Source organism: Dermochelys coriacea, chromosome 2 (assembly GCF_009764565.3).
Source record: "Dermochelys coriacea isolate rDerCor1 chromosome 2, rDerCor1.pri.v4, whole genome shotgun sequence".
In the NCBI taxonomy this organism is placed as follows: domain Eukaryota; kingdom Metazoa; phylum Chordata; order Testudines; family Dermochelyidae; genus Dermochelys; species Dermochelys coriacea.
The window spans coordinates 200,326,921-200,344,877 of NC_050069.1; the positions used below are offsets into that span (position 1 = coordinate 200,326,921).

A 17,957-nucleotide genomic window follows, 5' to 3' on the forward strand; every position below is an offset into this window, starting at 1 on the left:
CCGCAGTTAGGGAAACCCACAATGTCATGTATGTTACCCAGAATCATGGTTCTTCTGAGGAGAATGCTACTAACAGTCCTGCAAACTTGCATCAACACGATTCCAACGGTCGACTTCCCCACTCCAAACTGGTTAGCGACCGATCGGTAGCTGTATGGAGTTGCCACCTTCCAGATTGAATAGCACCCACTTCTCCACCATCAGGGCAACTTTCAATCTCGTGTTCTTGCACCGCAGGGTGGGGGCGAACTCCTCACACAGTCCCATGAAAGTGACTTTTCTCATCCGAAAGTTCTGCATCCACTGCACGTCATCCCAGACTTGCATGACGATGTGATCCCACCACTCAGTGCTTGTTTCCCAAGCCCAAAAGCACCGTTGCACGGTGATGAACATGTCTGTGAATGCCACAAGCAATCTCGTGTCGTTTGCATTACTCACATCGATATCGTCTGAGTCCTCACTGTCAATTTGGAGCTTAAGGAATAACTCGACTGCCAAACGTGATGTGCTGTCGAGACTCGTCAGCATACTCCTCAGCAGTTTGGGGTCCACTCCGCAGATCGAAAGGTAAGACAGAGCGCGCAGTACAAAAAATGCTGAAAGACGGTGCCAATTGTGGACGGAAGCACAGGGATTGCTGGGATACGAACCGATGCATCATGGGGTGTTGGGACAGGACCCAGAATGCCCCGCACTCCCCACCCCCTTCTCACAAGCCACAGTGCCAGAATGGGAAGAGGTGCTCTGCGGGATAGCTGCCCACAATGCATCACTCCCAATGCTGCTGTGAGTGCCGCAAATGTGGACACGCCAGTGCGCTTGCAGCTGTCAGTGTGGACAGATTGCAGCGCTTTCCCTATTGTGCTCTACATTTGATTAAATGTTTGAATATTGTAGTTGTCAACAGCTCCTTGTATTCTCACTTGGTAAAGTTGTCCTAAAGTTTTGACATTCAGCTGAAATGTTTGAAGAGATATCAACCAACATACTTTTGTTTCTAGAGTAAATCCTATCTTGGTGCTTGAAATCTAAATGGCTTGACTTTTTTCATGTAATATTTATAATGTTGCTTACGAAAGCCTGTAATAAAGCTTTCATTTGTTTACTTGCCAACCTTCCTGTTTGGCCAGAAACCATTCTGGCTTAAACCTTCAAGCTGGGCTTCTGTCCATTTTTATTGAGTCTCTCTGGTTCCCTCCCTTTTCTTCACCAGAATTCTGGAAGATAGAAGAGCTTTAATTTCTTGAGCAAGTCAGTTCTTTCTGCTATTTTGGCATTCTTCTAAATGTTCCTGGCCCAGTCCTGAATTTCAGAGTTAACAGCCTACTATAGATTTGCGAACATCATCAGGAGAAGTCAGGAGTATTGCTTGCTTGGCTTGGTGTCACTGCAGGAAAAACATCTTTAAGCAGTTTTTGATGAAAACAAAATCTAAGAACAAATGGATGGAAACTTTGTCACGCCTCTGAGATCTTGGACAAGAAGAAGAGAATTAAATGCTGTGCACACTGTAATTCGCTTTAAATAGTACTAATTGATCAGAAAGGGTGACAGCTGAGTTACTAGATACTCTTGAGTTAAGTGAGTGTCAGGAAACTTGTTAAGGGGCAATAAACAAAAGTGATGAAACAGGGAAAAAACAGGTTAATGGGGGGGCCGGGCAGGGAAAGCATAAGAATATGATCTCAGAATCATATCAAGTGAACTTAACAATAAAAAGGAGGAAGCTGAACAGGCCAGTGCCCATATGGCAAGGGCTCAGTGCTAGAGACCTTGGTTTAACTCTCAACTCCGGTCACTAGTGTAGCAGGGCAGTTACCCTGCTCCGGAGAGAAAAGGCTAGGCTGATTGGGGAAGCAGCCACAGCTGGGGTCATGTCCCAATCAGGCTACACCTGGCCCTATAAAAGGGCTGTGAACCAGAAGCTAAGTCAGTCTCTCTCTAGTGGTGAAGAGAGAAGGACTTGGGAGCAGGGTACTAGAGGTAGAGAAGTGCTGGGGAAAGGCAAGAGGAGCTCCAGCCTAGCAATTCCCCAGTCTGCAGGCCTTGTGCAAGGCCTAAAGCGAGGTACTGGGCTGCAGGGAAAGGCAGCAGATCCAAACCCCCCTTGCTAGTGACAAGTGATTTATAGATTGCAGTCTATCCCAGTGAGTGGGGACTAGATGATGACTGGCAGTAGCCACTGAGGCAAGGTGGGGATAGAGGGTGGGGATACCTCTGGGATGGGAGACCCAGATTGTGGGTTACTGCTGGGGGCAGCACCCCAAGGTAAATGGGCACTGGGGTCTGGGAGGGACATGGGGGTCAAAGGCAGGAGAGACACTGGCCAGGAGGAGGCGCTCTGTAGGCTAGATAGCTAATTCCCAAAACGACCAGCAGGAGGCGCCATGCCAGTCAGTCTTCACTTTGCTACAACTAGCTCCTACAACTGCAGGGCTAGCCTTGATTCAGAAACCCATACTGAGCCCCAGTGGGAAGGATCAGTCAAGGAATCATATTCAGCTCTGTTCACCAGAAGGAAGGTCACTCAATGTGAGTGTAGGGAAAGGAATTCAAACTTGGAGTTCAGGTGGCAGCGTATAGGGGAGTTTTTCATGGGGAAAGGACAGTAAAGCCTTATAGCAAACTCAAAAGCGAAAGGTACTCCAGGAAAACCAGCTGTAAATTCCAGCCAGGGCTCAAATCCTGTAGCTATGGGTAACCTTTACTTTTTAGCAGGCTCTCAAATCCTCACAAATGGTTGTTTTGATACATGATATAGCAGTGCTGCTTGAAGGAGATGAATGCAAAAATAGCCCGGAAAAGAATGTTTGGCAAGGTGCTCTGCCTTCTTAGAAATCCAGGCTATAAAATTTGCTAAATTAGTGAGAAGGGGAAATGTACCTGTACATATATAGTGAATAACTGGATGTTTTCACTCAGCTGCCTTCTCATTTTAGTTTTTATAAAAGAAAAAGTTGTTTGTGTACTGAGCTATCAGGCTCTTAACAAAACATACCAATTGCACCTTGAAATGGAGATTTAACATCTAGCCCTGAATTGGGCAGCAGCATATAGCTGCTCCACCTCAGAAGCAGCCAGCTCTAGGAAAGAACTCTGACTCACCATTCCTTCCCTGTTCTCCCTTGCTACTGGGGCAAAGGAAGTTATTTAGCTCTTTACAGGATACAGCTTACTTCCCCTATTCTACCAGCACCTTCCCCCATTCTCCTCCAAGTCTACTTCTCACCCACTCACTCATGGGCAGAGTAACAGCCCTGCAGAGCCTCCCCTACATCCAAAGTGGCAATCCAAACAGGTGGTGCAGGTGGGAGGAGAGCAGCTGATGACTCCTTGCTCCTCAGCATGACTGTATTTCGGGCCAGTGACCATCTTGGCCTAAGACAGTGGTGGGCAAACTTTTTGGCCCGAGGGTCACATCTGGGTGGGGAAATTGCATGCAGAGCCATGAATGTAGGTCTGGGGAAGGGGATTGGGGTGCGGGAGGGAGTGCAGGGTGTGGGAGGAGGTGCGGTGTGCAGGAGGGAGCTCGGGGCAGGGGGTTGGGGTGCAGGAGGGGTGCGCTGTGCCCCAGGGCTAGCAATCTCCCAGGCCAAATTGAAAGCTCTGATGGGCCGGATCCAGCCCGCAGGCCATAGTTTGCCCTCCCCTGGCCTAAGAGCACATGTGGTTGATTTCTAAATGGTTTATCATAGGGGTGGGCAAACTGCAGCCCAGGGGCTGCATCCTGCCCTCCAGAAATTTTAAGCAACTGTGGCCAATGGGAGCTGCAGGGGCAGCGCCTGCGGATGGGGCAGGGTGCAGAGCTGCCTAGCCATGCCTCCACATAGGAGCTGGAGGGGGGACATGCTGCTGCTTCCAGGAGTTGCTTGAGGTAAGTGCTGCCCAGAGCCTGCACCCCTGACCCCCTCAAGCACCTGTGCCCCAGCCCTGATCCATGTCCTGCCCTCCAAACCCCTTGGTGCCACTCTCCTGCACCCCAGAGCCCGCATCCTCAGCCGGAGCCCTCACTCCTCCAGTCCAGAGCCCCCTCCCACAGCTTGAACACCTCATTTATGGCCCCACCCAAGAGCCTGCACCCCCAGCCAGGGCCATCACTCCCTCCCAAACCTCAACCCCCAATTTTGTGAGCATTCATGGCCCGCCGTACAATTTCCATACCCAGATGTGGCCCTCAGGCCAAAAAGTTTGCCCACCCCTGATTTATAATCTTTTTTTTTGTGGTTGGTGATATCTATTTTACATGTTGTTAAATATCTTAAGGGCACAAATGGGAAAATACTTTGTCAAAACACAACAAAATTACTCAAAACGAGATGGACTAACAAGACATGATCTAGAACAGGGGAGGGCAAACTACAGCCCATGTGCCAGATCTAGCCCGTCAGGGCTTTCAATTCAGCCCATGGGATTGCCAGCCCCGTGGCGCAGCGGGGCTAAGGCAGGCTCCCTGCCTGCCCTGGTCCCGTGCCACTCCCGGAAGCAGCCGGCACCATGTCCCTGCAGCGTCTGGGGAGGGGAGGCAGAGGGCCCCATGTGCTGCCCTTGCCTTCAGGCACCACCCCTGACAGCTCCCATTGGCTGGGAACAGGGAACCACGGCCAATGGGACCTTTGGGGACAGTACCCACAGGCAAGGGCAGCACACGGCGGAGCAGCCTGCTCTGCCCCACCCCACCCCACCCCAGGAGCCACTGCTGGACATGCTGGCCACTTCCAGGAGTGGCCCGGGGCCAGGACAGGGAGGGAGCCTGCCTTAGCCCTGCTGCATGCCACTGCCACCTGGGAGCCGCTCGAGGTAAGCAGCGCGAGGCTGGAGCCCACACTCTGCACCCCAACCCCCTGCACTGAGCCCCATAGCCCCCTGCCCTGAGCCCCTTCCTGCACCCCAACCCCCTGCCCTGAGCCCCTTCCTGCACACCGCACTCCCTCCTGCACCCCAATCCCCTGCCCCAGCCCTACATTCATGGCCCTGCATACAATTTCCCCACCTAGATGTGGCCCTCAGGCCAAAAAGTTTGCCCACCCCAATCAAGAAAATCCATTATATGTAAAGAATATATTTGAATATCCTTCATGTTTTATAATCAGGCATTAACAAATCATAGTAACATGTATAAACGTGAGGATAAGGGAAATGGAAATTGGGTTAAATATGTGAAACAGCTGAGAGTTAGGAACAATGCTGTTTTTTCATTGTTGGTCTCCCTACTGCTATTAGGTTTTCAGGGGTGACCAGTCCTCTGTATTGCATGAAGAGGAAGTCTGTTTGTGGGGATGTGTATTCTTACTTAATAAAAAATCTTGCATGACTTCTCACATTTCAGGATTATTAAATTCATGTGAAAACATGAGTGAGTGAGTCAGAAAATATGCTAGTGGGTGGCTGAATAATGAGTTTCTAGGTAAACAGAAGAACAGAGCTAATGAATAGCTTTATCCTTTAGCTCTGGTAGCCAAAATTCTTCATGTTGGAGGGAATCTTCCTTCACCACTCTCCAGGAGAGGTTGTCTTAAGTCGCCAGACTCATTCAGGTGGTGGCCTCTGCTGTGATTATGAATTTGTGCCAGTATTGGTGGTGGTTTTTGTACTGTCAGCACTTGCCCACTAAGAACTGAACTAAAGAAGTGGACTAAGTCAACCAGCTTATTTCATATAGATCACTGAATTGTCATCAGATGGCAATCACTATCAGTCCCTACAGACCTGGGCTGTTTCAAACCAGCAGCCTAGACATTAAAAGGCTTATTATCCCAGCACTGTCCAGTTCCCACTTAACTGATAGTATTTTACAAAACAGGCTAAGGGGGTAGCTCATATTAGCAATTCTGGAGATTGATGTCCACCTTGCATTAGGCATGGGAAAGGGGCAGAAGTGAGATGCTGCTAAAACTTTGAAAAGGGCCAAGGCTGTTAATAACAGCGAGGCAGATTTTGTCATCGTTTAGCTATTGACTTAATGGGATTGTATGAGGGTAACAAAGAGCAGAATTTGGCCTCAGCTCTGGTGAGGAGAGGGGTGGAGTTTTGGCAATGAAGGGAAAGGTATGAAGTGTCTCATAACATTGTATTAAATGTGCTGTAACAGCACCGTGTGCTGGTGTTTCTGCCTCTTGCTGGCCTCTGGGAGCTTTATTAGTGAATGTTTTTAAAAGAAGTGTTGGCACAAGAAGATCTGATTGTTTCTTTCACAATCACTGAAGTCCCTTGGCTGCTTTTTCCTTCTTATTTTCTCCCCTATGTGGGTTGGAGGACTGAGTAAAGAACAGACTGGATAAGAGAATATGGACTCTCTAAGACTGTTGACTTGAGAGGTGCTATCAAATTATCTTCCCTTCACAACAATTTATCATGGTGAGTTATTTCTTTCTTTTTTTTTCCTGTTGCTGGTTTGCAGGCACCATTCCAGTCGGTGGGTTAAGTTCCACATGTATGTTTCTCTTTTTCTTGTTCAAGGTGTAATTATAGGGTAGGTTTTTGGGGGGTTTTTGTTTGTATTTTTAAAAAGGAAGGCCAGCCAGCTTCTGGTGGGTTTTCCTCAACCTAGGTCCTAAACAAGAGCGGGTCAGATACGGGGAGAGAAGGACACAGACAGGCAATTCTGTATTAAGTAACTGCTCCTTTCCCCAGCTCAGACAAGTTCTGAAGAGTTATGAATTACAGCTATTTCATTAAAGTTTATATGAAGTGCTACACAAGCTTTTTATATAAAACACATGAATGTATTTACCCTGAGAGTTATGGATCTTTAAACTATCATAAAAAGGAAGCAGTAGACATCAAAATGAGAGATCCGGAGAAACTGGCAATGGATGTGGGTCAGCAGAAATGAGTTATGGTGCGGTTAGTGATGTGCTAGTTCAGGAGAATGGCAACTCACACTGAAAAGCAGAGTAAAAAAAACAAACAAACATTTGTTTAGATTTATCCAGACCTGAAAAAAGAGCACTTATCCATATGCTGTCAGCACTCATGGCATGGTTTAAATGTACAACAGAATTAATGCCCAAACATAGCTAAAGTCCAATAGTATAAATCAGTATAACCTATTAGCAGCAAACGAGGCAACGCTAAAGCTGTGACTTTTGTGTCATTGTTTTACCTTCTGATGTTGAGATTATGGACTCAAGTGTACACATTTTGATTAAAACTTGTAAAAAATATATGATCGATCATAATTTGGATATTGAAAGGTTTGTCCTTATCCCCGTGATATGCCAAACCAATAATTCAGGTTTTAAAATGAGGTTCTACTTCATCCATGATTTTAACCCCAACAGCTAGACTGACCTTTATACAGTGACAAAGTTTTTGAATTAGGAAGTCTTTCAGGTTGCCTAAGCAGAGAAGAAAATATGCGTTGGCAAAAAAGGGTAATTTTCCATCTAGATCTATCATAAGCAACAACAACAAAAAATCTAAGACAAAATTTTATTACAGTATTGTGAGTTGTATGTGGACAAAATGACTTAATTACTTTTTTATTTAGTTTCTATCCAGTTAAACTAAGGATTATTCACTGAGGATTAAATTTCTATTTCAGGATCATTATTCAGTTTTTATTATGCCTGTTTGAACACTAAGCAATTTTTGGTGCATAGTACATCTTTTTATTGTGGCATCTGGCTTGCTCCAAGTGATATTTGTATTGGAGTACTGATTTCTTTCAAAGGAAAGAAAGGAATTAATCTTGGCTCTTGTTTTTAACTATTGTTTTGTTTTTCTGTTTCATGTGGCTTTCTTTCCCCTCATTCCTTTCAGATTTACCTTGTGAACCCATGGAAAATTTTGTGTATCATAATTTGATTTATGGGAAGCTAGTTTTTTTCCTAATTTTATATTTTGATTTGGTCAGAGATTTTCTGGTTTTCTTTTAAAATGTAAAGAATTGAACTTACGAAAGGGTATTATTATGATTACTACTAGAGATGGGTCTGGATTCTAACATTCTGATCTAGACCTGAGTTTTCCCAGAATTTGCTACTCGTCAGATTTGGGATTTTGATCAGCCCATAAGCAATAATACATCATAGAAACTAGCTACAAACATCTGAGTCTGGATTCTGAATAGAATTTTTTCAGAATTCCTGGGAGCTGGGTTTTTGTTTGAGGCCCATCTCTACAAATCATGGTTGTGAGCGGAGAAAACATCCTAAAAAGATGTGCATGGTTTGTAGTGATGGGCTGAAACCAGAAATGTTATGGATCATCAGGCATTTTTCCTATGAACAATAAATGTTTTGAGAAATTATCATTTTAAAAAATTGTAGCTGTAAAAAAACATATAGGGGAAAGTTCTTCTGAAAACACTAGCAGAAGAAGAGCTCATTGTAGTTCAAAAGTTGGTCTTTCTTACCAACAGAAGTTGGTCCAACAAAAGTTATTACCTCACCCACCTTGCCTCTCTAATATCCTGGGACAAACTCGTCTGCAACAACATGGCGAACAGTACATTCCTTGGTAATGTCTTTCTTTAGACAAAGATGAAACTATAAAAAATAACAAATTATTAGCCTCCTCCATTAGTTTGACCATAATATAAGTTTCAAATGTACCATTTCTCAGTATGTTACAACCATCTGGAATAAGACTTCTCAGATTTATGTCTGATGTTATTTTTCATTTTCTTTACCTATATAGTAAATATCTGAGCAATATGTATATGAGCACCTCAAAGAAAATATACATTATCTTCGTTCTTCAGATTACTTTTTCTTTATTAGGTTGTTTCATGTTTCTCTGGTTGGGTACATAATCATGTTTCATGTCTTAACATGAGAAAGCAAACAATAAAACAGGGTGTGAATAGCTGTAATGTTGCATTTGTGTGCCATCTTCTTACCAGTCAGCCAAAATTCTTTAGACATTACGGTGAAAATTTTGTTTCAAATCATCAGTTTATGTAGAACTATAGTGGCAAGTACACCACCTAAAAGTGGTGCTTTATAAACATAAGGCTGTATGCTGGCATATGTTGCAGTATGTTACAGCTTCATAATAGGATTGGATATGCTTTTTTCAAATTAAGAACTTACTTCCACATAAGCTCTTCCGAAAGGTACTTTCATCATATAAACTACTTTTTCCTCTTTCTTTTTTATTGCAATGGAGAAAGAGGTGAGTAATCGTGGGAAGGGGGAATTTTTATGTAATACCTTTGCTACCAGTCATAACATGTTCTGCATATAGCCAGAAAAGTCACTCTTATGGGTGCACAAGCAGTTCATTAGAATGGTAATGTATGATACATGTATTAATTTCACAATTCTTGGATGATCTAGCACCAAAAGAATAAGTTAAATTGGAAAGTCAAGGAAATTAAGAATAAAATTTGCCTTTCTGACCATACAGGCTAGGCTATATGTGTATTTGAGTGAAAGACCTCCAATGAATATATGCTCTACGTACTGCAGGAAGTGATTTTTGGGTATTCAGTAGGTGACGTTCTTCCATCTGAATTAGAACTAACCAAATGCCCCAGCTCGATGTAGAGGCAAGGTGCCATCTTTGGGTCAGACTTCCATAAAATTAGGTCCCAACCATATGCAATCAGTGAACTTTTAGTAAGTGCAGGTGTGTTAAAATCCTACTGGCCTGCCAAAATTCCAACTCGGGTAATTGCAGTCTGACTGACTAAATTCTCCCTGCAATTGTAATTGAATATGGCATTCTAAATTACTTCTTGCTATAAATTGTGTAGACTTGATGTACTTCCATGTTGTGCCCTAAAAATGGCTGCATTCCAGTGGTGGATGGTGGAACTTTATCTGTAGCTGAACTACTGTATCTAACACTCATAGTTTGAGGTTTTAATTATGTAACTTTTGTATAAAGGATGTTGTGATTCTCAGATAAAAGGTACTATGGAAAAGCTAAATATTATGCCACCCTGAACTCACTTTATTTTTCCTAGGTATGATCTAGGGACTTCTATAATATCTATGCACAAAAAATCAACTGAGGACAGATTCTGAATATCTTGTTTATATTGAGAATTGATATCTTGGAGGTAGAAGTTAGCAATTAATTTTCTGTATTGACAATTGTATTTAAAAATAGAGCCACAAATATTAAAAAAAAAACAAAACAGTAAGGCTGCTATCTATATAGAACCTTGTCCTGGAAAGAGTTATTCTTGTGAATAACTTTATCACAAAAAAGTAGTCCTACAGAATTATCTGTGACTGCACAACTGGGGAGAGTTGCTGTCATGTAAACTGTTGCAGGATCAGAGCCTTTGACTGGTTTCAGAGTAGCAGCCATGTTAGTCTGTATCCGGAAAAAGAAAAGGAGTACTTGTGGCACCTTAGAGACTAACAAATTTATTTGAGCATAAGCTTTCGTGAGCTACAGCTCACTTCATCGGATGCATCTGATGTGAGCTGTAGCTCACGAAAGCTTATGTTCAAATAAATTTGTTAGTCTTTAAGGTGCCACAAGTACTCTTTTTCTTTTAACCTTAGACTGTATTGTATTTCAGGGTTTGCAGATCTTAAAGGGGTTTGTGGATGGGTGCATCAAAAATGCATACACACAACTATTGTGCTCAGCAAATCCTGTATTTAATCATGCAGGTGGGCATTTCAGGCACATATACAAATAAATAAATAAGTTTGAAAATGTTGTTTTAGTGTGCATGTAACTTTATAGAATACATTTACAATTTTTTTTATTATGCCTTGTTTGGAAAAGGAAAAGTTTTTTGTTTTTTAACCTTTCAAATAGATTGCAATTTCAATAAAAGTGAAATAATCTGGATTATAATCACTAGTGTTTGTTTTTCTGGACGAAAAAGTATAATACAAATGGTACAATTTTATACGAGTAGGTTACATGCATAATGACCCGAAGTGTTATGTCCCCATTACTTCAGTTCACAATCTCTCTTACTGTTAGAACCAAGCCTCAGATTTTAATACAGCTACGCATTTCCCAAGTTAAAATATAGAGATAAACTTTTGTTTATTATCCAGTTTCATTCAGTTGAGTAGCTATTACTGAGGCTGGGTCCATATTTAACATAGTACATTTCCACTAAAAGAAAAGGAGTACTTGTGGCACCTTAGAGACTAACACATTTATTTGAGCATAAGCTTTCGTGAGCTACAGCTCACTTCATCAGATGCATCGGATGAAGTGAGCTGTAGCTCACAAAACCTTATGCTCAAATAAATGTGTTAGTCTCTAAGGTGCCACAAGTACTCCTTTTCTTTTTGCGAATACAGACTAACACGGCTACTACTCTGATACATTTCCATTGTGACCTTTTATACGCTATGAATGAATGTTCCCATCAAATAAATTTGAGTGAATTTAAACTTATTTATCTTTAAGAGAACAGCACATATCAAATTCATAACATTAATGAAATTGTGATATTTACCTTCTACCTGCAAGTAAAAAATTGTTTTCCAAAGCTAAGCAGTCTAAATGCTGAATACTTGCACCTCCTTATGGAGTTCAGCAGGAGTAACTGATGCTGAGAACCTTTCAACATTAGATTATTTTTATTCAGGTTCCCAAATATGTGTGTAATCACCTAAGTTTGATGTGTATATATACATTTCATACTTGGGTGATTAAATCCATATATAGGTGGACTAAATGATGACTGACAGAGAGGACATGAGACATGGAAAAGAAATAAATAAGCCTTGTTTACATGGGACAAATTGATCATAGCTATTTCAGCACAACTATTTGACAATAGCTGTTCCAATATAATTTAGCTATTACATAAGAATATAAGAACAGCCACAGTGGGTAAGACCAATAGTCCATCTAGCCCATTATCCTGTCCTCTGACTGTGACCAGTGCCAGATGTTTCAGAGGAAATGAACAGAACAGGGCAAATTTTCAGAGATCCATCCTCTGCTGTTCAGTGCCAGTTTCTGGCAGTTGGAGAATTAGACATCCAGAGCAGGCTGAGTCTCAGGTCCATCAATGGTCAAGATGGTCAATTCTCCAGGAATTTATCTAATTCTTTATTGAACCAAGTTGTACTTTTGGCCTTCACAATATCCCCTGGCGATGGGTCCACAGGTTGACTTTGCTTTGTGAACTACGTTCTTATGTTTGTCTTAAACCTTCTGCCTACTAATGCCATCAAATGACTTCTAATTCTTGTGTTATGTGAAGGGGTAAATAACACTTCCTTATTGACTTTCTTCACACTAGTCGTGATTTTATAGACTGCTGTCAGACTCCCCCTCCCCCCACCTGGTCATCTCTTTTTGTAAACTGAACTGTCCCAGTTCTTTAATCTTTCCTCATATGGAAGATCTTCCACACCCCTAATCATTTTTGTTGTCCTTTTCTATACCTTTTCCAACTCCAATTTATCTTTTTGGAGCTGGGGTGAGCAGAACTGCACTCAGTATTCAAGGTGTGGGCATACCATGGATTTATACAGTGACATTATTATATTTTCTGGTTTTTATTATCTATCCATTTCCTAATGGTTCGTAACATTGTTAGCACTTTTGATTGCCACTGCACATTGAGTGGCTGTTTTCACAGAACTGTTCACGATGACACCAAGATATTTCTTGTATGGTAACAGATAATTTAGACCCTATAATTTTGTATGTATAGTTGGGATTATTTTTTCCAATGTGCATTACTTTGCACTTACCAACATTGAATTTCATATGCCATTTTGTTGCCTAGTCATCCAGTTAATGAGATCCCTTTGTAAGTCTTTGAAGTAAGTTAAATTCAAAGCTATCTTGAGTAATTTATATCATCTGCAAATTTTACCACCTCACTGTTCACCCCCTTTTCCAGATCATTTATGAAAGCTGAACAGCAAAGATCCTAATACAGATCCTTGGGGAGCCTCTCTATTTACCTCCCTTCACTATGAAAACTGATCCTTTATTCCTACCCTTCCCCCTCCTATCTTTTTTTTAACCAGTGACTGATCCATGAGAGAACTTTTCTTCTTATTCCATGACTGCTAAATTTGCTCAAGAGTCTCTAGTGAAAGACCTTGTCAAAGGCTTTCTAAAACTCTGAGAATGCTATATCCACTGGATCAACCTTCCTCACATGCTTGATGACACTGTCAAAGAATTCTAATAGATTGGTGAAGCATAATTTCCCTTTACAAAACTCATGTTGACTCTTACCCAACATTTTGTATTTTGTGTCTGATAATTCTGTTCTTTATTATAGCTTCAGACAATTTGCATGGTATTGAAGTTAGGCTTACCAGTTGATAATTGCCAGTATCGCCTCTGAAGCCTTTTTTAAAAAAAATCATTGTTACATTACCAACCCTCCAGTCATCTGGTACAGAGGCTGATTTAAGCCATAGGTTACACATTACAGTTAGTAGTTCTGCAATTTCAAATCAGAGTTCCTTCAGAACTCTTAGGTGAATACCATCTAGTCCAGATAAATTAAACAGTAATAAGTTACCAATTTATTTCAAAACCTTCTCTGACATTTCAATCTGGGAGAGTTCCTCAGATTTGTCACCTCAAAAATATGGTTCAGGTGTGGGGATCTCTCCCATGTCTTCTGCAGTGAAGACCAATGCAAAGAATTAATTTTGCATCTCTGCAACAGCCTTGTCTTCCTTGAATGCTCCTTTAGCACCTCAGTTGTCCCATGGCCCTGCTGATTGTTTGGCTGACTTCCGGCTTCTGAGGGACTTAATTGTTTTTTCTTTTTAGTTTTTGTGTCTTTAGTTAGTTGCTCTCCAAATTCTTTCTTGGCCTGCCTTATTATATTTTCACACTTGACTTGCCAGAGTTTGTTCCTTTCTATTTTCCTCAGTGGGATTTGATTTTTCAATTTTTAAAGGATGCCTTTTTGCCTCAACAGCCTTCTTTATTTTGCTGTTTACTCATGGTGGCATTTTGTTGGTCCTCTGACAATGTTTTGTGTTTTCATTTTTTATTTGGCAGGGGTGAATGATAAACATGTAATTTGACCCTGTATTAGTGTTTTTGAATAGTTTAAATGCAGTGTATAGGCATTACAACCTTGTGACTGTTCCTTTTAATTTCCATTTAACTAGCTTCCTCATTTTTGTTTAGTTCCCTTTTTTGAAGTTAAATGCTAGTGTGGTGGGTTTCTTTGAGATTCCCCCCCCCCCACTAGGATGTTAAGTTTAATTACATTATAGTTGCTAGTATCGAGCAGTTCAGCAATATTCACATCTTGGACCAAATCCTTTGCTCAACTTAGGACGAAATCAAGAATTGCTTCTTTCCTTGTGGGTTCCAGAACAAGCTGCTTCAAGAGGCAGTCAGTTATGGTATCTAGAAATTTTATCTCTGCCTCCCTTCCTGAGGTGATGTGTTCCCAGGCAATATGGGGATAGTTGACATTCCCTGTTTTCTGTAGCCTCTCCAATCTCCCTGAGCATTTCAGTCACTGTCACCATCCTGGTCAGGTGACCAGTAAATTTGGGTTATTGCTGATTATGCACTACATGTATCTTATGTCTTTAAAAACAAACTTTGTATTTGTGGATAATGTAAGCACTATACCCAGATGTACAGACACTCTTTTCTCAACTTATGTATTGTATAATTTTTTAACATTCGCTTTAATAAAATTTTTAAATCTAGTCACAGAATCATAAGGTCTGACTTTAAGGTCAGAAGGGACTATTATGATTGTCTAGTCTGACCTCCTGCACAACTGCAGACCACGGAATCTCACCCATCAACTTCTGTAACAAACCCCTAACTTATGTCTGAGCGACTGAAGTCCTAAAATCGTGGTTTAAAGACTTCTAGGTGCAGAGAATCCCCCAGCAAGTGACCCGTGCCCCATGCTGCAGAGGAAGGTGAAAAACCCCCAGGGCCTCTGCCAATCTGCCCTGGGGGAAAATTCCTTCCTGACCCCAAATATGGCGATCAGCCTAACCCTGAGCATGTGAACAAGACTCGCCATCCAGACACCCAGGAAAGAATTCTCTGTAGTAACTCAGATCCTACCACATCTAACGTCCCATCACAGGCCATTGGGCATATCTACTGCTAGTAGTCGAAGATCAATTAATTCCTACTGCTGTACTTTCATTGTTCAAGCATGGAGTTTCTATCCGTAGTGATTCTGTGGTACAGTTCTTTACTTTATTTAATTCTATGCTTTCTTTCAGATTATAGTGCCAATCCCCCACCAACGCAACCTACTCTATGATTCCTATATACTTTGTACTCTGGTATTACCATGTGCTGTTGATTATCCTCATTCCACCAAGTTTTTGCACTGCCTATTATATCAACATCCTCATTTAATGCCTAGTATGCTAGTTCACCCACATAGACCTCTAGCATTCGTTTGTAAGCATTTATACAGTTTGTCAATATTTGGCTGCTTGCCTGCACATATTATATTTAAATGGGACTTTCATGTTTGACTGTTACTCATTAGCTCCTACCTGGACTTTACAATCTTCTCTCCTATCCTCTTTACCAGGATATAAAGTTCTCCTTTTAATAAATTCATCCCTAAAGAATGCCTCTGCCAATCATGAGCTCTTCAATACCTGTCAGCTTTCCCCACAGACTTAAGTTTAAAATATCCTCCACAACATTTTTGATTTTATATGCCAGCATTTTGGTTCCAGTCTGTATAGGCTCCTCCTTTCCCAAAAGGTTCCCCATTCCTAATAAACCTAAACCCCTCCTCCCTACACCATCGTCTCATCCACCTATTGAGATTGTGTAGTTTTGCCTGTCTTTCTGGCCTTGCTCATGGAACTGGAGGCATTTCAGAGAATGCTACCAGGGAGGTCTCGGGCTTTAATCTCTTACCTAGCAGCCTAAATTTGGCCTCTATCAGTTCTATTCTACCTGTCCCTCTGTCATTGGTATCTACATGTGCCATAACAACTGGTACCTCCTAGCATTGCACACAGGTCTGTCTTGATGTCTTGTGAGATCCACAGCCTTTGCTGCCCCCGGGCAATTTACAATGTAGTTCTCCTGCTCATCACAAACCCACTTATCTATATTTTTATAATCAAATCCCCCATTACTATTATCTTGCTCTTTCTAGTGATTTGTGGGTCTCTCAGTGTATCTGAGTAGGGTATCCTCAGTATATGATGATACCATGACATCATCTGGAAGGAGGATTCCCAATTCTTGGGTTGTTTCATCACCAGTCCAGCTTGATGTTCTCCTTTCCTAAGACTTTCATCCTCCCTAACAGCACAGCAGCTGTCAGCCTAGAGGTGAGACTGCTCTGTTGTATCCCTGAAAGTCTCCTCTATGAACCTATCTGTCTTAGTTTCTCCAGTTCAACTACGCTGGCCTTAGGAGACTTAGTAGACTACTGTGTCTATGAAGGCCATGAGTTGCTTGCACCACATGCACACATGGCACCTGTCCACAAGGCAGGTAATTGTACACACTGCATTCAGTGCAATAAATTGGATAACCTCTACTGACTCTGCTGCTGGACTTCTGCCTGCATTTGTTTTCATTCCTGCAGGTTTTTTGGGAGGCGATGATTGGCCTAAGTATAGAGTATCTGCCTCTCACGTTCCCTCACAAACTCCCCTGTTTGTTGCCCCCATTTGCTGTTTTGGAATAATTTCCAAATCCTATGTGAATGCTGTATTCTGAAATAAAAAGGATTTTATATTGGAATAAGAAAAGGAGTACTTGTGGCACCTTAGAGACTAACAAATTTATTTGAGCATAAGCTTTCGTGAGCTACAGCTCACTATCACGAAAGCTTATGCTCAAATAAATTTGTTAGTCTCTAAGATGCCACAAGTACTCCTTTTCTTTTTGCGAATACAGACTAACACGGCTGCTACTCTGAAACCTATATTGGAATAGTAACTTATTTGGAATATAGTGTCCAAACAGGGAGCTATTCCGGAACAGTTATTCCAGAAAAGCTATTGATCAATATCCCCATGTCAACAAATCCTGACATAAATTGTGGAGATGAAATCAGACATCTGCTAGTATTCAAAGGGTGCAAATAGAAAGAAGAGAGTATCGGTAATGCGGTGAAATTAAGCAAAGGAAATATCTCCTCCTATTCAGCTTACATTATATCTATCGCACTGTGCGGGGGAGTGAACGACTCAGTGCATGAGTCATTTAAAACTAGACAGGTCAAAATATTCAGGAACATACCAGGATTCCTCCAAGGGCTGGTAGGCCCTTTTCACTTTCATTTTCTACCATATCCCTTCCCTAAAAGCCTACCTGCCATTGCAGCACAAACTGCAAAAGTTACAACAGCCCCTGTCCTGCTACTGGGTCCATAAGGGTGGACCAAGCAAATCTTTGAGGATCAGAGCTAATGTTTATATACAGAGAATGAAATTCACCCTAATGCAGCGGGCACCCCACAAAGCCCTATACCCCATGAAGCCACTCGTAAGCCCTTGCACAAGGCTTAAATTTGCCTTCAGTGGTGCAGAGATCCTTGTGTAGGTCACAGAGATGATTATAATGTGCAAAGTAACACCCATTTTTATGGTATTGAATGGTTATCTTTCCATCAGTTGTAATACCTTCTGGGAAACTTCACGCAGGCTTCCTTTCCCTTCCACTTGCATGTTTATTCTGACTTCCTAGCACTACACTACCACCAAAGGCTTTTTTATTTACTTTTCAGTCTTCGCACCCACATCACATAGTGGGGGACTTCATGTCTTAAGTCTCTGAGAAATGGGCAAGGCATCTCAACACACTGTAACTTTTATAGACAGTTGTCTAGGTTGCCAATATGTCTTGTTCAGTAACACATGAACTGGTACAAAATATTGCAAAGATTTAGAGAACCCGTTATATTCAATGGTAGGACTGACATGTACTGGAAATTTGGGAAGGGAGTAAGAAAACTAGAACATATTGAGTAATGCAGTACTATTCCAAAGTCAAACCACTGTAGGGCCAAGGCTAGAAATCTATATTAAAAAAAAAAAGTTAAAGGATTTATTTGCAATTCAGAATCAATCCAGGTG

The 17,957-nt window shown here is 41.7% G+C and overlaps 1 protein-coding gene across 6 annotated transcripts in view; it reads left to right on the top strand.

The window, feature by feature from the left end:
• The window catches only part of THRB (thyroid hormone receptor beta), a 283,663-nt gene that overhangs the window by 161,315 nt on the left and 104,391 nt on the right, over positions 1 to 17,957 (top strand). For 2 of the 6 annotated variants that reach the window (XM_043509019.1, XM_043509020.1), the window contains one exon: positions 6,256 to 6,357. The exons of 2 other annotated variants lie outside the window; for them this stretch is intronic. In XM_043509019.1, the coding sequence (XP_043364954.1) occupies positions 6,355 to 6,357 (3 nt within the window). In that variant the 5' untranslated portion in view covers positions 6,256 to 6,354. Of the gene's footprint in view, positions 1 to 1,687; positions 2,071 to 4,563; positions 4,801 to 6,255; positions 6,358 to 17,957 lie in introns of those variants that run through there. 2 more of the 6 variants (XM_038390900.2, XM_038390902.2) reach the window with 2 other exon arrangements.